General features: G+C 28.1%; 5 protein-coding genes across 9 annotated transcripts; 3 read left to right on the forward strand and 2 right to left on the reverse strand.

Moving 5' to 3' along the window:
* Positions 1 to 295: 295 nt before the first annotated feature.
* LOC105248323 (XK-related protein 6) lies at positions 296 to 3,537 on the forward strand. The gene is made up of 4 exons (XM_011253069.3): positions 296 to 730; positions 837 to 1,161; positions 2,432 to 2,587; positions 2,678 to 3,537. The coding sequence occupies exons 1-4, from the start codon at positions 437 to 439 to the stop codon at positions 3,163 to 3,165; spliced, it is 1,263 nt and encodes a 420-aa protein (XP_011251371.1). The 5' UTR covers positions 296 to 436; the 3' UTR covers positions 3,166 to 3,537.
* A 687-nt stretch (positions 3,538 to 4,224) lies between these two features.
* LOC105248329 (XK-related protein 6-like) lies at positions 4,225 to 9,406 on the forward strand. 5 transcript variants are annotated; one of them, XM_025409739.1, is made up of 5 exons: positions 4,225 to 4,328; positions 4,595 to 4,912; positions 5,028 to 5,340; positions 5,725 to 5,883; positions 5,975 to 6,561. In XM_025409739.1, exons 2-5 carry the CDS (start codon positions 4,694 to 4,696, stop codon positions 6,502 to 6,504), a joined length of 1,221 nt encoding a protein of 406 aa, XP_025265524.1. In that variant the 5' UTR covers positions 4,225 to 4,328; positions 4,595 to 4,693; the 3' UTR covers positions 6,505 to 6,561. The 5 variants fall into 5 exon arrangements, 2 of the variants coding, with proteins under 2 accessions (XP_025265524.1, XP_025265525.1); XR_003122938.1 differs by lacking the exon at positions 4,225 to 4,328 and having other exon boundaries at positions 4,403 to 4,912; positions 5,028 to 5,252; XM_025409740.1 differs by lacking the exons at positions 4,225 to 4,328; positions 5,975 to 6,561 and adding an exon at positions 8,389 to 9,406 and having other exon boundaries at positions 4,403 to 4,912.
* Positions 9,407 to 14,064: 4,658 nt separating this feature from the next.
* LOC105257581 (dynein light chain roadblock-type 2) lies at positions 14,065 to 15,040 on the reverse strand. Its single transcript, XM_011268304.3, has 3 exons — positions 14,684 to 15,040; positions 14,491 to 14,569; positions 14,065 to 14,418 (listed from the first exon to the last, which is right to left on the reverse strand). Exons 1-3 carry the CDS (start codon positions 14,684 to 14,686, stop codon positions 14,207 to 14,209), a joined length of 294 nt encoding a protein of 97 aa, XP_011266606.1. The 5' UTR covers positions 14,687 to 15,040; the 3' UTR covers positions 14,065 to 14,206.
* A 730-nt stretch (positions 15,041 to 15,770) lies between these two features.
* Positions 15,771 to 16,790, reverse strand: LOC105257580 (NAD(P)H-hydrate epimerase). The gene has a single exon (XM_011268303.3). It carries the CDS (start codon positions 16,611 to 16,613, stop codon positions 15,801 to 15,803), a length of 813 nt encoding a protein of 270 aa, XP_011266605.1. The 5' UTR covers positions 16,614 to 16,790; the 3' UTR covers positions 15,771 to 15,800.
* A 352-nt stretch (positions 16,791 to 17,142) lies between these two features.
* On the forward strand, positions 17,143 to 20,551 carry LOC105257579 (bis(5'-adenosyl)-triphosphatase enpp4-like). Its single transcript, XM_025409718.1, has 8 exons — positions 17,143 to 17,472; positions 17,562 to 17,808; positions 18,841 to 18,933; positions 19,017 to 19,380; positions 19,480 to 19,689; positions 19,811 to 20,065; positions 20,133 to 20,226; positions 20,394 to 20,551. Exons 1-8 carry the CDS (start codon positions 17,363 to 17,365, stop codon positions 20,419 to 20,421), a joined length of 1,401 nt encoding a protein of 466 aa, XP_025265503.1. The 5' UTR covers positions 17,143 to 17,362; the 3' UTR covers positions 20,422 to 20,551.
* The last annotated feature ends 270 nt before the right edge of the window (positions 20,552 to 20,821 follow it).

A 20,821-nucleotide genomic window follows, 5' to 3' on the forward strand; every position in this document is an offset into this window, starting at 1 on the left:
AATAGGTAATTTAAGTCCTAAGAAATTGACCAATCACAGTCGAATATTCTCTTCATACTTGACTGTGATTGGTCAATCTCTTAAGTCTTAAGGCTTAAATTACCTATTGTAGACTCGACCATAGGCAACTTCAGCCCTTAAGAAATTGACCAATCACAGTCAAGTATGAAGAGAATGCTCGACTGTGATTGGTTAATTTCTTAAGGCTTAGAGCTTAAATTACCTATTGCAGATCAGGACTAACATTTTCGCGCTCTCTCTATTTTACTGTCATTTCTGAAACGCATGCGTGAAAAAAGCGTCTTTAACCTTCAAACTTTGAACAACAAGTTGTTACAAAAACAAAGTAATGGAGTAGTGCCACGACGCGCGATTGAACTCATTTTGTAATGTTTTATACCTTAAAAGGGACGGAAATCGAAAAAGAGAAGAAAAAATGGAACAAAGAAATGGCGAGCATCGTCTTCGTCAATCCCTTAATGTACTTCCAACTGTCCATTTCGATGATGTGGATGCAATGCCCGATACTCGCGTAAAACAACTGGACATTTTCCTACTAGGTTGTTCCATAATTATGCATGTTGTGGATATGTGTTTCGATTATAACATCGCTATTCAATACCTTTTGAATGGCAAAGAGACGTATTTTATTTGGACGATATGCTTTATCCTGATTCCTTCTCTGATAAATGTTTTAGTCAGTGAAAGGATGCAACATCAAGATAGAGAAGTGAAGTAGAATATATTCGTTTTATTCGGATTATCCCAGCTGATTGAATCACATTAATTAGATATGCTTTTTGTAATTCGCCTAATTGGAATAATTCTTGTTACAGAAGAATCCCAGCATGGATATGCTAGATGATCATAAAACAACGCGTTTAATGATCAAAAATAAATTATTTTTTGTGCTTGCTATTCCCCTGCAATTAGCGCCAGTTGTGCATTATTGGGAAACTTTGAAATATGCATTAAAAGCGCGCAAATGTGAGAAATCTGGAGACCGTGTAGGTGAAAGAAGATATTATTTGAGAATGCTCAAAGAAGATCAAGATGTTGCATTGTTAAGGGTATTTGAATGTTACCTGGAAGCTGCGCCGCAACATATTCTGCAACTCACTCTGATACTAAAGCATTATGATAATAGGATTAATCTTGAATGTACTTATATCTTGAGTATTAATAAGTTTTAATGTTTCTGTCTTTAATGAATTACATGAAATAATGAGTGAAATAATTAGTAATATTTATTAGACAGAAAAAATGTCCATGTCAAAGATACTACTTATAATTTTTTAGATAATACTTATAGTTTTTTATGTAAATGGACAAATGACATAGCATTAGATATTTTATTATTACAAATTTCAAAAAAATTATTAAATACATATAATTGGTTATATATACATATACATTTATATATAATTGATTATATACAGGGTGTCCCATTTTAATGCCCCACCCCAAATAACTTTCTTATTTTTAATTTTAGAAAAAGATGTTTCAGACAAAAGTTGTATGGTTTCGAGGGGGACATAAGATGGTACCATTAATTTGATCTTGAAGAGTCACATGAAGGTTACGTGAAGATCATTTTCAATTTCTTAAATGGAACACCCTATATATTTTTGCATATTCTTGTAGCTTATCTCGAGAGCTTTCCAAAACACTATAAATAAACATTTTTTCATCAAGTACGTTTCGAGTAATGAGGCTTGAAATCATTTCTTAATTTTACATAAACCATAAAATATCTTGTAAAATATTCATTTTTTGATTATCTTACCTTAATACTTTTATGTACAAAATAATGAGGGAAATCCATTGGTGCAAAGAAAACATACAGTTGTTTTTAAGAAAAAAATATGTAATTTGCAATTAACAATTCCATATTTTTCTTAAAAACAACTGTATGTTTTCTTTGCACCAATGGATTTCTCTCATTATTTTGTACATAAAAGTATTAAGGTAAGATAATCAAAAAATGAATATTTTACAAGATATTTTATGGTTTATGTAAAATTAAGAAATGATTTCAAGCCTCATTACTCGAAACGTACTTGATGAAAAAATGTTTATTTATAGTGTTTTGGAAAGCTCTCGAGATAAGCTACAAGAATATGCAAAAATATATAGGGTGTTCCATTTAAGAAATTGAAAATGATCTTCACGTAACCTTCATGTGACTCTTCAAGATCAAATTAATGGTACCATCTTATGTCCCCCTCGAAACCATACAACTTTTGTCTGAAACATCTTTTTCTAAAATTAAAAATAAGAAAGTTATTTGGGGTGGGGCATTAAAATGGGACACCCTGTATATATATATATATATATATATATATATATACATATATGTATATATATATATATATATATATACATACAGATATTTATACTTTTTTTAATTTGCTTTTATATTATTTTTCAGTTATACATCAAGCAGCTAGTGTTGTCAGCTCGCTTGTGAGCATGGGTTGGGCAATGGCTAGTTATCATCGTAGTATTCGATTAGCTCAACAGGATAAATCAAATATTGGTACTATAGGAATAATTTTACAATTTTTATGGCACTTTTTCATTACAGGTATGTAATTAATGTATGAAAATGAATATTTTAGCTATGCTATGAAAATATTTAGAAAAAAATTCATGAAAATTATTATTATGATTGTAGTGGCAAGGATTTTATCACTCAGTATCATTGCAAGCATCTGGTCTACATATACTATAATATGTTGCATAATACATTGGATAGGTATGATAATATGGATTTTAGTTGATTCCAAAGGAATATTAGAATTTTGTCGGACTTATAGTCTTCCACCACATATGCAGCCTTCGATTAAGGAACGCATTTATTCTGTATTATTTGCCTCAGTTATTGGCATAGTTCACATTTTCATATATCTCAATATTGTGGATGGCAATACGTTTTGGAAACATTTATGCTTTTACAGTCTGTGTCTTTTGGAAAATATCACATCAAATTTCTTGTGGAAATATACTTGTCCTCCTGCCGTTCAAGATGCTTGGTACTTTAATGTATTATTTATTATTTGTATTTTCTCCTTTTTTCTGGGAATTTCAGCAATGCTTCTATATTATACTGTTTTTCATCCTTCAAAAAAGCATCATACTTCAAATGCAGTTCAAGTGACATAACTTTATCTATTTCTTATTCAAAAGAGTCACAAAAGATGAACAATTTGTAACTGTTCCTATATTTTTATAAGGTTATATGATAATTTTACAATGAACAGAATCTCTATTATACAATAGTCCAATTGTACAGCTCACTTTTCAAAGATTTTGCAAAATGAACAAAGTCATTTTGATTATACTTACAGCATTTGTAGATTATAATTTGAAAAAGACTGTGCACAAAATTATTTGTGCAAGACTGACTGTATATATGTTACAATTGCCAGGGGCCAACTATATATAGTTTTTTATACTGAAACTTTAACAGGAATATTTTCACTTAAGAAGTGTAAGAAAATATTTCTCAGGAATATTCAAATAACGTGTATAAACTCAGAATATTATAATAAGATAATATATATGTATAAAATTTACTTATGTGATATTATTTAATAATATCAATACTCAAAAAAAATGTATGCTCTCAAAATATTTCAATAATTTATAATAAATGTAAAATATAAACAAAAATAAATATTTGATATTTTAACAATAGAAATATTTTTCTTTCTATTTTTAATTACGAATTTCATATGAGTTTATATTAGAATATAATGGCATTAAAATAACTAAAACAATTTTATAATATAGTGTATGTTTATTTATTTTGTAAATATATGAATTTATGTAATTTTATTTTTTCTTTAGTCAATAAGTTTTTGCTACCTCAATTTATATATATTTTATATTGCAAAATCATTTTATTTGCAATCTGACTGTCAATTTTCCTGATGCTTTATATAGTAATATAAAATATAATAAGTAATATAATAATATAAAAAGCTAGCTCCTTGAACTCTGACAACTTTGAGGTTTCTCATTACAGCAATAGAATCTTCCTAAGGAGAAATAAATTGTTAACAGAAACTTCCTATTGAAAGGACTCTGCAATTGTAAAATGTTAATGCTCTTGCACATTTATAACTTAAATTTCATAGTATGAATTTATGTATGTGCCACATAAAAAGAATAAATTTCAGATATTTATCAAGCTTATTTTTTCAGAAAATGTATATTTTGTCCTAAAGGAAATCAATGAACAATCAACATTCTTATGAAGGAATATTAATCGATGCGATTCGCGAAATAATGATTCTGTATATATATCGCAGCTGACAAATTAGGTATTTTGACAGATTACATACTGATCGTAAATATTCATTTTGAATCTTTTCGAGCATGCGCATTAATACTTTCGCGTTCACCGCCTTTTGAAACACGTGCGTGAAAAAAGCGTTTTTGTTTTTTTTTTAACATACCGTTAACCTTGTCTTTCATGGTCATAAAATCAGTGTTTTTTTAGCCATTCTTTGTAAACAGTCATCTAATAATTTAAAAGAAAAAGTTTTTTTTAAAGCGTCCTTATATATATAAACAACATAAGTTACAGAAAGACTGGAATAGCATGGAAAGTGTCACAACGTACAAGTAAAATTTTGTGGTGTTTTATATTTTAAAAGGAGTGGATACCAGAAAAAAGAAGAAAACCATGTCTAGCACTCATGTGGTAAAACAATACGAAATTTTCTGTCTGCATTTTACGATAGTTGTGCTAATTCTAGATACATATTCAGATTATAAGGTCGCTATTCAATACCTTTTGAATGGCGAAACCACAAGTTTTATTTCGATAATTTGCCTTATGCTGATTTCTTCTCTGATAAATGTTTTAATCAGTAGACAGATGCAACAACGAGGAGATGAAGAAGTGAAGTAGATATATTCATTTTTAATTCGATAAACTTCTGCTAATTCAATTATATTAGTTACATTATATGTACTTTTTATAACTTGTCTGATTAAAATAATGTTTCTTCATACAGTACAATTCCACAGATGATTATTGTAAAATATTGCATTTAATAACCAAGAATAGATTATTTCTTGTGATTGCTATTCCTTTGAAATTAGCACCAATTGTTAATTATTGGAAAACTTCAAAATATGCTATAAAAGCGTTAAAATATAAAAAATCTGGAGACGTTATAAATGAAAGTCGGTATCATAAAATGATGCTCAAAAAATATCGAGATGCTTCATTGCTTAGGGTACTTGAATGTTACTTGGATGCTGCACCCCAACAGATTCTACAACTAACTCTAATGCTAAATTCTTATGATAAGATTAATTTTGAATGTACTTATATATTATTTTGAATATTAATAAATTTTAATGGTTCTGTATCTTATAAATCATAAAAAAAGAAAAAATGAAATAAAAATAAAGTATAGAGTAATTAGTAATATCTAATATACAGAAAAAAATTTTTGTATCAAGGATATTTTTGGTATTATTATTTTTATTATTATTAGTTTACTGTCATTTAAATAATGTATATCTCCAAGTTTATTACCATATATATAGGTTCTTTTGTAAATTAAATGATATAGAATTAGATATTACAACATATTACAAATTCAAAAAAATTATTAAATATTTTATATAATTATACACACATATTCATATGTAGGCATTTCTGTAATCTTAATTTTCTTAATTTGCTTCTATATTATTTTCCAGTATTCAGTGATCAAGTATTCAGTACTTTCTTGGCATTTATATACATGGGTGCGTCAATGGCTGAGTATAATAAAGTTATTCGATTCGCTCAAGAAGATAAATTGAATATTGGTGGCATAGCAGAGATTTTACAATTGTTGTGGCACTTTTGCATAACAGGTATATAATTAATATATTGAATTTTTAGCCATATAAAAATATTTGTAAAATATATTTTTAAAAAAATTTATCGAAATTATCATAATTGTAGCGGCAAGGATTTTATCGCTCGGTATCATTGCAAGCATCTGGCCTATATCTGTCATAATTTGTTGTATAATACATTGGATAGGTATGACAATATGGATTTGGATTGATCCAAATCCAAACAAAATATCAGATCATTTTTGTCGAACTTATGACCATTCACATATGCAGCCTTCATTTAAAAAACATATTTATTCTGTATTATTTGCCTCAGTTTTTGGCATTGTTTACATTTTCATATACATCAATACTGCAGAAAGTAATACAGTTTGGAGATATGTGAGCTTTTACATTCTGTGTTTTCTGGAAAATACCATATCAAATTTATTGTGGGCAAATTATTGCCCTCCTGCAATTAGAAATGTTTGGTATTTTAATAAATTTCATATTATTAGTTTTGTCTTTTTTGGTCTGGGAATTATAGTAATGGTTCTGTATTATAAGGTCTTTCATCCTTCTAAAAAGAATAATATAAATAGAGTCTCTCCAAATGTACCAAATGAAATGATAGAATTAGAAACAACAAGATTTTAACTTTATCTATTTCTTATTCAAAAGAACAAAAGAAATTAACTATACAAAATATGTGACTGATCTTATATTGTGATTTTCATAAAGTCTTATGATAATTTTATAATAAAAAGAATAACTCACTATTATGTACAATAGTTTTAGTACAGCTGGATTTTCAAAGATTTTGCAAAATCAAAGCTATTTTAATTATACAACATTTTTAGATTATAATTTTAAGATGACTGTGTACATAATATTTGTACAAGACTGCATGTATGTATGTCGTAACTGACAGGAATCAACCACACATAATTTTTTATACTGAAATTTTAACAAGAATATTTTCATTTAGAAGATATAAAGAAATATAACATTTCTCAGGAAATATTTAAATAATGTGTATAAGTTCAGAATACTATAATGGCATAATATATATAGTTTAATACATACATTGTACTATACTGTAATATATATACTATATACATATATAAATATATATATTTAATAATAATTTATAAATATATATATTTAAATATATATATATATAAACTATATAAACTATAGGATAGTATATATTCTATACTCTATATATATAAACTAGGATACTCATGCTAGGGCTCACTATATATATAAAATAGGATAGTATAAGATTATATATAATATATATACATATGTAACATATAAATATTATATATATATATATATATATATATATATATATATATATAACATGCACATTATATATAATCTTATACTATCCTATGCTATACTATTATGAACAAAAAGAGGTAAAGCTCTCTGTAAATTAAAAATTAAAGTGGTCAAATAGGCGTAGAGAGCTAAATATCAAATTAATAATGTAGGTAAATAATCAGAAAATATATATTAATGATTTATAATACAAGCTCAAAAACAAAACCGATATAATATATATAAGAATTAAAGGTGTGTGCGGACGTTTCGACTTATCTTCAAGTCATCTTCAGCGCAATTTTAGTAATAACGTTAGAGTAATAACATTTTATAAAACGGTTCGTAGAGAAAGAAAGCGGTGATTATTAAATACAGAAAGAATATAAGCTAAAATTAATTTTAAAAAATTTTTTAATTTTTTCAAAAAGGAGATACAACTCCGATCGCAACGGTTGTTCATATTCAATAGTACACAGCTTACAAATCTTAAAGGAAATGTATCTCCAGACGCAACGATTGTTCATGGTAAAACGTAAATGGCTTCCAATTGTTTCCATAAGTGAAACCACTCTCGTTTTTTTTTTTTTATACTATTATGTATCTGTTGACATTTATTTATGATATTATTTATTAATGTTAATATACTTAGAAATGTATCTCAGAATTTTTGAAGAATTTAGAATAAATGAAAAAAAATAGTAAACAAAAATAAATATTTGATATTATTTTATCTGATATATTTTTTTTAAGAATTACATTAAAATATCATAAATGATTTTGAAAGAACAAATAATAATTTTATGTACTGTATGCTTATTTATATATAACTATCATATATTTCTTCATCTTTAGTCAATAAATTTTGTTACCTCAATCCATATATACGTATATTTTATATTGCAAAATAATCTTATTTTTAATCTGCCTGTCAATTTTCCTGATGCTGTAGATAGTAATATAAAAGGCTAATTCCTTGAACTTTGATAAATTTTGGGATTTTTCATTACAGCAATAGAACCTTCCTAAGGAGAGAATAAATTGTTAACGAAAACTTCCTGTTGAAAAGATATTGGATACTCAAATTTACTACAGTTGTAAAATGTTATTGCTCTTGCTCATTATATAACTTAAATTTGCTTTTCACCGTATGAATTTATGTATGTGCAAAAAAAAGAATATAAATTTCAGATATTTATCAAGTTTATTTTTCAGATATTTCAGAAAGTACATTTTGTCCTAAAGAAGATCAATGAACAGTCAACATTCTTATGAAGGAATATTATAATTGATGCGATTTGCGAAATAATTATTCTGTATATATCGCAGCTGACAAATAACGTATTTTGACAGATTACATATTATATAGATAGATATTTATTTTGTATTTTTCCGAGCATGCGCATTAATAATTTCGCGTATCCCTTTATTTCACCGTCTTTTGTGAAACACGTGCATGAAAAAACGTCCTTCAAAACAACATAAGTTAAGTTACAAAGAAAACTAGAATAGCATAGAAAGTGTCACAACGCACAAGTAAAATTTTGTGGTGTTTTATATTTTAAGAGAAATGGATACCAGAAGAAACAAGAAAATTTGCATAAAACAATTGGACATTTTCTTTCTGCGTTTTTCGCTAGTTATGTAAATTATAAATATGTGTTTCGATTATAACATCGCTATTCGATACCTTTTGAATGGCAAAATCACAAGTTTCAATTTACTTTATCCTAATTCCTTCTCTGATAACTGTTTTAGTTAATAGACGGATGCAAAAACAAGATAAAGAAGTGAAGTAGAATAAATTCGTTTGTAATTCGATTAACTTTAGCTAATTCAATTATATTAGTTACATTATAAATATATAATCATGTTCCTTGACAGAAGAATCCCTGGCTACAAGTGATGATTGTTGTAAGAGATTGAATTTAATAATCAAAAAGGCATTATTTTTTATGATTGCTATTCCTTTGAAATTAGTACCAGTTGTTTATTATTGGGAAACTTCAAAGGATGCATTAAGAGTGCATAAATGTAAGAAAGATGGGGACGATGCAGATGAAAAACGGTATTATTCAGAGATGCTCAGAAAATATCAAGATATTGTATTCCTAAGGATACTTGAATGTTACTTGGAAGCTGCACCTCAACAAATTTTGCAACTAATTCTAATATTAATGTCTTATAATAAGTCTGATAACGAGATTAATCTTGAATGTACTTATATATTATCTTGAGTATTAATAAATTTTAATGTTTCTGTATCTTATAAATCACAAAGTATAGAGTAATTAGTAATATCTAATATAGAGAAAAAAAATTCTTGTGTCAAGAATATTTTTGATATTATTTCTACTAGTTTACTGCCATTTATATAATGTTATATTTCCAAGTTTACTGCTACATATAGGTTCTCGTGTAAATTGAGAAATGATATAGAATTAGACATTACCACATATTACAAATTCAAAAAAATTATTAAATATTTTATATAATTGTTTACATACGCACATATTCATACATATGTATAATTTATATAATTTTTTATTTAATTTTTTTAATTTGCTTTTATATTATTTTCCAGTTCATCAAGCAGCTAGTGTTGTCAGTTCACTTGTGAGCATGTGTTGGGCAATGGCTAGTTATATCATCGTAGCATTCGATTAACTTGAGAAAATAATATGAATATGAAAATTTTTTTACAATTTTTATGAGTCTTTTGCATTACAGATATATAATTAATATATTAAATTTTTGGCTATACTATAAAAATATTAAAAAAAAAAATTTATAGAAATTATCATTATAATTGTAGTGGCAAGAATTTTATCGCTCAGTGTTCTTGCAAGCCTCTGGCCTATATATGTCATAATTTGTTGCATAATATATTGTATAGCTATGACAATAGGGATTTTGTCTGATTTCACAGGAATATTAGAATTTTGTCGAATTTACAACCTTTCACCTCATATGAAACCTTCAATGCCAAAAGAACGCATTTATTCTGTATTATTTGCCTCAATTATTGGTATGGTTTATTATTTCATATATTTCAATAATGCGAACAATGATGCAATTTTCGAATATTGATGTTTCTACTTTTTGTCCTTTTTGAAAAGTTTCGTATCAAGTTTCTTGTGTATAATTAATTGTCTTCTTGCAGTTAGTGATTGGTATTTTTATATATTGGTTATTATTTATATTGTCTCTTTTTTTCTGGGAATGGTGGCAATGTTTCTGTATTATTTCTGTATTACTATTAAGGAGCTTAATATCTCTCCAAATATCAATTCAATTATCTATACATACAATAATAAATACTGAAGAGACACCATTGTAGATGATGTAATTTTTACCTATTTCTTATTCAAAAGGTCAGAAAATAATGAACTATACAATGTGTGACTGATCTTGTATTGTGATTTTTATAAAGTCTTATGATAATTTTATAATGAAAGGAATATCTCACTATTATGTATAATAGTTTTAGTACAGCTGAATTTTCAAAGATTTTACAAAATGAACAAAGCCATTTTAATCATACAGCATTTTTAGACTGTAATTTTAAGAAGACTGTGCACAAAATATTTGTGCAGGACTGCATGTATATATGTTGCAAAGGACATATAACATTTCTGAGGAAACATTCTTCAACAAATAATGTATATAAACTCAGAATATTATACTAGCATAATATATGTAATATAATATATTGTACTATTCTGTAATATATATACTATATATACTATATACATATACATATATATATATATATATATATATATATGTATATGTTTATGTGTATATATACAGGATGAGGCATCTAAAACAGGCCACCTGAATAACTCTGTTGGTAAGCCGAATACAAAAAAATTGTTCAGACGAAAGTTGTATGGTTTCAAGGGGGACATATGATGATGTCATTAGTTTAATCTTGAAGAGCCACCCGAAGATCACGTGAAGGTCAGCTCCAACTTTTTAAATGGGACACTTTATATGCTTTTGCATATTCTTGTAGCTCATCTCAAGAGCTTTCCAAAACACTACAATTATGTTAGTTTTCATTAAATACTTTCCAAGTTATGAGGCTTGAAATCATTTTTTAATTTTACATAAACCGTAAAATATCTTGTAAAATATTCATTTTTCGATTATTTTACCTTAATACTTTTATGTACAAAATAATGAGAAGAATCAATTGGTGTAAAGAAAACACATAATTGCTTCGAACAAAAAAATGTAATTGTTAATTGCAAATTACATTTTTTTGTTCGAAGCAATTATGTGTTTTCTTTACACCAATTGATTCTTCTCATTATTTTGTACATAAAAGTATTAAGGTAAAATAATCGAAAAATGAATATTTTACAAGATATTTTACGGTTTATGTAAAATTAAAAAATAATTTCAAGCCTCATAACTTGGAAAGTATTTAATGAAAACTAACATAATTGTAGTGTTTTGGAAAGCTCTTGAGATGAGCTACAAGAATATGCAAAAGCATATAAGGTGTCCCATTTAAAAAGTTGGAGCTAAACTTCACGTGACCTTCGGGTGGCTCTTCAAGATTAAACTAATGACACCATCATATGTCCCCCTTGAAATCATACAACTTTTGTCTGAACAATTTTTTTGTATTCGGCTTACCAACGGAGTTATTCAGGTGGCCTGTTTTAGATGCCTCACCCTGTATATATATTAGGTGTAGTAAAAAGAAATCCATTATTTTTCCAATAGATGGCTTTAGTAATCTGTATCTCGCGTTGTATAAATGCGATCGGGTTACACTACATGGCGTTAGAAAAATAAGATTTCGTACTAAAAAAAACTTCTGAGACAGTTTTGTGATTGCTTGACTCAGTATTGTTTAAGCGCGTGGGACAAAGATGGACATCAGCAAAGAGAAAATACGCCATATTTTACAGTTTTTCTTCGATAAAGGCGAAAACGCAAGCCAGGCGACTGAAAATGTAAATAGTGTTTATGGTCCTGATACTGTAACAGCCAATCACGCGCAATTTTGGTTTCGTCGATTCCGTTCCGGTAATTTTGATGTCAAAGATGCACCACGCTCTGGAAGGCCAATTGTCGAAAATGTCGATAAAATAATGGAAATCGTCGAGTCCGACCGTCATGTAAGCACTGTTTCGATTGCCCAGGAACTAAACATTGCACAAAAAACCGTTTGGAACCACTTAAATAAGGCTGGATACAAAAAGAAGTTCGATGTATGGGTGCCACACGAGTTAACGCAAAAAAACCTTATGGACCGAATTTCCATCTGCGAATCGCTGCTGAATCGCAATAAAATCGACCCATTTCTGAAGCGGATGGTTACTGGTGATGAAAAGTGGGTCACTTACGACAACGTCAAGCGAAAACGGTCGTGGTCGAATCGCGGTGAGCCGGCGCAAACGGTGGCCAAGCCAGGATTGACGGTCAGGAAGGTTTTACTGTGTGTTTGGTGGGATTGGCAGGGAATCATCTACTATGAGCTGCTCCCCTACGGTCAAACTCTTAATTCGGACCTGTACTGTCAACAATTGGACCGTCTGAAGGAAGAAATCGCCCAGAAGCGGCCAGCTTTGGCCAATAGGAGAGGAATTGTGTTCCATCAGGACAACGCCAGGCCACACACATTGATTGTAACTCGCCAGAAGCTCCGGGAGCTTGGTTGGGAGGTTCTTATGCATCCACCTTATAGTCCGGACCTGGCACCAAGTGATTACCATCTGTTCCTGTCTATGGCGAATAATTTTGCTGGTGAAAAATTCGCCTCAAGAGAAGCTTGTGAAAATCGACTGTCCCAGTTTTTTGCCAATAGGGACGAGGGTTTCTATGAGAGAGGCATAATGAAATTACCTTCAAAATGGCAACAAGTTATCGAACAAAACGGTGCATATTTGACCTAAATCGGATCGTTCTAACTATGCTAAATAAAGCCTTCAATTTAATGCAAAAATAATGGATTTCTTTTTACTACACCTTACTACATTTTACTACACCTATATATATATATTTATATATATGTGCACTATATATACTTAATATTATACTGTGCTATTATATTATATTATTATTATTATATTATATAATATGACATTTATTTATATGATATTATTTATGTTAATATAATTGGAAATGTATCTCACAATATTTCAAGAATTTAGAATAAATGAAAAAAAATAGTAAACAAAAATAAATATTTGATATTATTCTATTAATATATATATTGTTTTAATTATATTGGAGTATCATGAATGACTTTGAAAGAACAAACAATAAATTTAATGACTTTGAAAGAACAAACAATAAATTTATATACTGTATGCTTATTTATTTGTAAATATCTGAATTTATATATTTTTGTTACTTCTCTTCAATAAGTTTTTGCTACTTTAATTAATATTTTGTATTTTTGTAACATTAAATTATAATTAAATAGAATTAAATATAAGGTACATATTTTAGAACACTACTTTTAGTGTTTATTATATTAGATAAAATAATTGATAGATAAGATTGATAAGCTAATTGAAGATAATACATATACTTTGTTCTTTGTTTATTCATTTAGAACAAATTATTTAATTTTTAATTTTTTTTGTATTTTCATTCTGTTCATTTCTTTATATTGTAAAATTTTTAGTATACTTTTATAAAATAACATTAACCATAATAAAAATATGACCTCGATATTAAAATTAAATCATAAAATAAAAAAAGATATACAATATGTAAGATAAATAAAAGACATACTGGTAATTGTGATAAATAATACAAAGATAAATAAGTTAGAAATAATTACTATAACATTTATTCACAATCTTTATCAAATTGAAAATAATATAAAATATCACTAAAGAAAAAGCACTATGAAAGCTCATAATTTATTAAATTAATATTTATGTGTTACATGTTACATTACTCTTTCAATTTCTAATTCAATATATTAAAATGTAGCATATAGAATAGATTAACAATCAAAGAAATAAATCTTAAATTTGAAATATATTTCTGTTTCTTTTAAATATCAATCAACTGGATTTTGTACTACTATTAATATGAATTCCTTATCTGGCGCGACCATAATCTCATGTTTTTTGCTACGTATACGCAAGAAAGTTAAATCATTTGTTGGATCCAAGTCACGCACAACAGAACGAGCTTTGTCTGACAATTGGCTTATCAAGCCTGCATATTGAACCGTTGTTGTGTTGTCTAATGTTGACTTTATCGGAATACCTAAAATAGATATAATTGATAGATATAATAAAAGTTTCTTCACAAATAAATCATTTAAATTCTCCCATGTACCTTCTGCATTTACTACTATCGTTCCAACTACTCCTTTATGAGACTGAATTCGTTTCATAGTTTCTTCAACCTCTTGTGCCTTAAAAATATATATACATATTTCATAAACAATTTTGTTCATAAGTTACATAAAATTAGAAATGCATAAAATACAAAAATTAGGTATACATAAAATTAGGAATTTTATACACACCATTTTTTTAGTGTAAAATAATCCTGAGATTTTCTGTGGTACAATATGAAGGTTACAATGTACAATATGAACTCTGTTAAGATGGAAAATCTTATCTATATTATAGATTGTGAATTTATGCAATCTTCTTTTCTTTTCTTTCTATTTAAATCCCTTTCAAAATACAATAGCACTTTTTTACACACCGTTATATGTATTAATTCATTTATTTTATAAATATATGTCTTCTACAGACATGGCAACGCAATGGAATAACCAATAATATCAACTTCTCTTTCTCTTTCTTTCTCTAGCATCTCTATCTCTCGCTTCAAGTGAGTTCCAAACATGACATCATCAAGCTCGCGTATATGACTACGTTCAGGGTGCATTTCGTTTGACACTTCAAAACGTTTGATGGAGTAAGCAGAAGTACACTGAGCGACAACGATTCGTTCCACGGCCCCTCTCTCGCGGGGCAAGGGGAGCGTAGAAATGACCAATCAGCTGGCAGCGTGGCAGTGGCTGATTGGTTAGAGGCGCTCCCCTTGCCACGCGAGAGGGACCAAGGAACGAATCGTTGTCGCGGAGTGTACACTCCGTTTGACGCTATTTTCACTCCGAAGCCCTTGGTGAACCAATCAGAAAGAAGAATCCTGAGCGAAAATAGCTACAAATGGAATACACCTTCGATCGATATTTTAAAATCGACATTTGACAATTTATTTATTTTTCTTTTCAGAGTGTCGCGCAACGATTTTAATTTCCAGCTTTTTCATCGAAATTTATAACGAAGCCCTTATCTTGTTTCTACTACATAATCAAAATTTAAATAGACAATTATTAATTTAAGTTATATTAAATTATTAATCTTACATTAAATAAATAATATTTTTAATATTTAAGTTTAGCATAAATTTAATGGTATTTTTTTCAAAAAATATTTTTTGCATTTAAAACTTTACAAATAAATTTAAAAACACATATTATAAGCAAAAGGAACTTTATTGTACAATAATAAAAAAGATTAATTAGAAAACATTGTATTCAATTGTAATCATTCTAATCTAAGATCATTCTTTAGATATTTAATAATATATATTAATTATATATACAGTTTGATATTTAAATGCATGAATTATTCTGTATTATCTTGCAATTTAACAACAAGATCTGTACCAATATATTTTGGTAAATTAAGATTATATTGTAACTCTAGTTTCTCAGGTACGAATCGTCCACCCAAATAATGAAATCTTCCTTCAAATTTAGATGCACACATCTTTGGTGCCGTTAAAGATATTAACATTTGTGGTTTTATGCCACCTTCTTCTGGTGGGCCATTCTCAACATCCCAGCCTGAGGGTATATCTATACTGCAAATAGGAATGGTTGTATTTTTTAACATATTAATGATGCATACAAATGGTTCTCTCACTGGTGGTTTGAAACTGAATCCAAGCAGAGCATCTATTACAATTGAATACTTCTGCAAAATTGTCGGATCGGTTGCTTTCTCTATATATTGATTTTTTAGTATAGGTATATCATTCTCGACGCATTGATGTAACAGTCTTTCATATAATAAATTACTTGTTCGTTTCGGATAATAAATTTCTGGTGAATATCCAAAATGTTTCAAGTGTCTGGCACAGACAAGGCCATCACCACCGTTGTTGCCTGGCCCACAACATACCAGCACTTTATTCGAGTTTCCCAACAACGGATACGATTTTGCGATTGCAATAGCACAACTTTGTCCAGCCAATTCCATCAATTGATCAACGCTGAATTTGTATCTTTCGAATAAATCTTTATCAATGTTAATAGCCTCCGATTGATTCAAATATTTCACCATTTTGCTATATTTCCTTTTCGTGTGCGAAACAAATAATTTATTGGTGTGAAAAGGCCTTATCTGTTTCTGCAACTTTAAACTGAAGGAGAGCATTAACTAAGAATCGTAGCATTTATTAACGAGTAGAAACTCGTAAATTTATGAAATTATTCTATGTGACATTTGACCTTGATTTCAGCTGATTCAAGACAATTCAAGAAACGAAACCACGTCGCAGAAGTTTATCGAACCATCGATCATCTGGCATAATTTGACATATTTGTTTCATCTTCTTCGTGAAATTCCATCTTATTATTCCGTCTAATTATTTTATTAGTTTATGGTTGTGCGACCATACATAACCGCCTTTAGGCTAATATTACATTTGTCGTACGACAAATTTTTTAAGCACATTGATTGGTTGCGGGATAATAATTTTTTGAATCTTTAAAAATTTTCTATTCCGCAGCCAATCAGCTTAAAAAATTTGTCGTACGACAAATGTAATATTAGCCTTAGGGGTGCGTTCAAAAATCCTACCGGGGAAAGTAGCGTTTAATTGACCAATAAAGTTCCTTTGTCCTGATTGGTCAATATAATGCCACTTTCCTCCACGCGAAAGATTTTCGAACATAACCTAGAACTGTAGAACAAGTTCTGTCAAGTGGCAAATGCTAATTGCTCGTGGTTATTATTTTTTCTAAAGTTAACTCACCCGTAACGATCAGTCGATTAACAGACTGACAGATTGTACTCGTAGTCATGAACGGTATTTCTGCTGTGGCTCTCATCATGTTAGGACGATAATTTATCTGCTTTTTTTTCAATGACATTCTTGTAAATCATCTAAAAGTTGCATCACCATGATTTCTACAACCCTATTTGTTTCGTTATTTTTCTTCTTGCTCAACGCTCAGGCAGGTCCTGTGTCTCCACATCCAAAGTTGTTAGTCGTTTCATACGATGCGTTCAGGTGAACAAATAAAAGAAAGACATTTATAAGATATCCTTCATATAAAGGTAAAAATATTATAAAAATGTTGTATTTTTTTTCATTTACAGGTACAACTATTTTGAGAGAAACCTAACGCCGTATATGAATCAATTAAAAGCAGAAGGCACTCATGCGGAATACATGATGAACATTTTTGTCACCAAAACTTTTCCCAATCATCATACAATGGCAACAGGATTATATGCGGAAACACATGGGGTTGTAGATAACGAATTTTATGATCCTGATATTCACAATGTTACAAAATATTCACACAAGTTATATCATTATGATAACAACATTCTTCCTATTTGGGTATGTAGAGAAATAATAATTATTATCTGTGAAGTAAGCATGACAATCTACAAATTTAAAAAAATATTAAAAGCTCTGATAGCATTTTTTATAGTTCTACAGTTCCTGATAAAAATTAAAAAGAGTTTTGCATTCCTTATATTAAAAAATTAAAATCGAAAAAATGATGTGCTAACTTCACAAATCTATCATCATCTATTCTTCTCTCTAAAGTATTAAAACGCATTGAATATCATTATTTTTATTAAGAGTTCCTGATAGTTCTGTTTAACTTCAGCCTATATATGCAATTTCAGATTGATATTCCAATATTTATAAAGTACTAAAACATATTGAAAATAATTATTTTTGATAACATTTCTCATATTTCTGTTATCAAAAATAATTATTTTCAATATGTTTTAGCACTTTAGAGCTAAAATAATTGTAAAAAGAGTAATTGTAAAACATTACTTAGAGTAATTGTAAAAAATTACTTAGAGTAATTGTAAAAAATTGTTTCAAAAGAGGTCTGAATTTTAGATAAAGATGTATTTAAATGATAGAACTTTTATAGAACTGTCGAGAACTATTAGAACTGTTAGAACTATGGAAAATTATCCACACATTTTCACTGTCGGGTGTGAACGAGTTCACTTTCACGAGTGAAGGACATTAAAAATTGATTAAAAATTATTAGAATATCAATCTGAAATTGTATATATAGGCTGAAGTTGAACAGAACTATCAGAAACTTTTGCTAAAAATAATGATATTGAACGCGTTTTAGTACTTTAGAGAGAAAGGTGTTGTGTTCAATTTGTGAAGTTGTACATCATTTTTTCGATTTCGATTTTTTAATATAAGGAATACGGAATTCTTTTTAATTTTTATCAGGAACTGTAAAATTATGAAAAGTGTTATCAGAGTTCTTAGTATTTTTTTTAAATTCGTAGATTGTCGTGTCAGCTTCGCAGACACATTATTATTATATATTGCATTTTGAATATATTTTTTTATATAATTTATGTTTTATTAATGTATGGTATATAGACGATAAATGAAAAAAGTGGCCGGCATAGTGGCACAATGATGTGGCCAGGTTCTGCATTTGAGTATCAAGGAACATCGCCAACTTTTGCTCAGGTGTGTACATTATGAAACTACATTATAAAAATATAAAAATCTTATAAGAATATGGAAATTATATTAACAATCGAATATTTCAGTCATTTAATGATTCAATTCCATGGAAAGACAGGGTTGATACATTAATATCATGGTTTGTACATCCCACAAACCCAATAAATTTTGGGATATTGTACATTGAGGAACCAGATTATCATGGTCATACTGTAGGAATTAGCAGTGATGAATTTAATGAAATTTTAAAAAAGTTGGACAATATTACGAAATACATGCATGATAAAATTAATCATTATGGCTTAACAGATCTTAATGTAATTCACTTAAGCGATCATGGCATGGCATCAGTTACTATGGAAAGAATAATCAATCTATCAAATTACATAAATGCTAGCGATTACATATTTGTAGGAACATCTCCAGGATTACATATTTTTCCAAATCATGGTAAGGTTGTTTTATAATATATGAGTTGTTATATTAATATTATTTAAGAAATTAATATTTCCATGTTATTATATCCTCTTCAAAATATTCTGTTTATAGGAAAAGAGGAGTTAATTTATCAGAAATTAAAGTTTGCTGCAGAACAAACGAATACATTCAAAGTATATAAAAAAGAAGACATTCCGAAAAAATATCATTATGGCAATAACACTCGTGTAGGGCCTATTTTTGTTATAGCTGAAGTTGGATATGCATTTCAAAATCTTTACGATGCTATAGAATATTATAAAAAGAAATTTAATATTACAGGTATATTTTGTGTTTACTATATTTATTATTGTAATCATTTTTAATAATTAATATATTATTATTTAATATTTAGTATATAGCAATGATGAATGGGAATACAGTGAATGATATTCAATTTTAGTTAACAATCAGACGGAATTTGGACTACATGGTTACAACAATGAAGCAATGGAGATGCATCCCTTTTTCTTTGCTAATGGACCCGCTTTTGTACCAGGATGTAAATTAGAACCTTTTAATAACACAGACTTATTTCCTCTATTTTGTGAAATACTTAATTTGAATTGTCCAATAGTTAATGGTACTTTATCTCATTTAACAAAGTGCCTTAGAACACGATCAAAAGATATATCAGTACCTACATATAGAGTACTATGTAAGTATTCATTTTTTGATACACAATTACATAAATTTTTTCTAAGATTATCATGTGTTAACATTAGTTGCAGTTATCATAGGCACTATTATATTATTAGGAATTACAGTAGTGGTGACAATAATTTATAGGAAAAAACGAAAATTAGCGCATAGCTTCAGGTAAATAATATATGATAAATATTAATATAAGCTATACTTTCCAATCTGAAATAGATTTTCCTTTCTCTATTTTTCTAAATAAATTTCTTAATATTTTATTTTATTTAAACTAACTAGTGTTTACAGCATTAAAAAGATTTAGTAACAAAATTATTTTAATTTTTCAGGAAATCATATTATACGCTGGACAAATAATAATATATCAATATTGATAATAAATATGACATTATTTGTATTTTAATTTTCAATTGATGACTTATATGTAAGAAACATTAAATTGGAATATTGTGTCATCATAAATCATTGTTTTTAATAATACATAATATATGCAATACAAATACATTACTTTTTAATTTCTTATGTTTTTTTATCTATAAAAATATGTGAGTCGAGGATATTAAATTTGATTAATCTGGGTACTTAACAATATAGGGTGTGATACAGAAATCTTAAACATTTTAAATGTTAAAAATTTGCTCAATCATAAGACAAAAATACTTTTACATAAACAATTAATGGTATTTTTTTTTATCATTTATAATAAAACTTAATAAACTATATGTATAATACTTGTGTAAGCTTATTACTGTAAATG

The sequence above is a fragment of the Camponotus floridanus genome, unplaced genomic scaffold (genome assembly GCF_003227725.1).
Source record: "Camponotus floridanus strain SB8 unplaced genomic scaffold, Cflo_v7.5 scaffold28, whole genome shotgun sequence".
Classification (NCBI taxonomy): Eukaryota; Metazoa; Arthropoda; class Insecta; order Hymenoptera; family Formicidae; genus Camponotus; species Camponotus floridanus.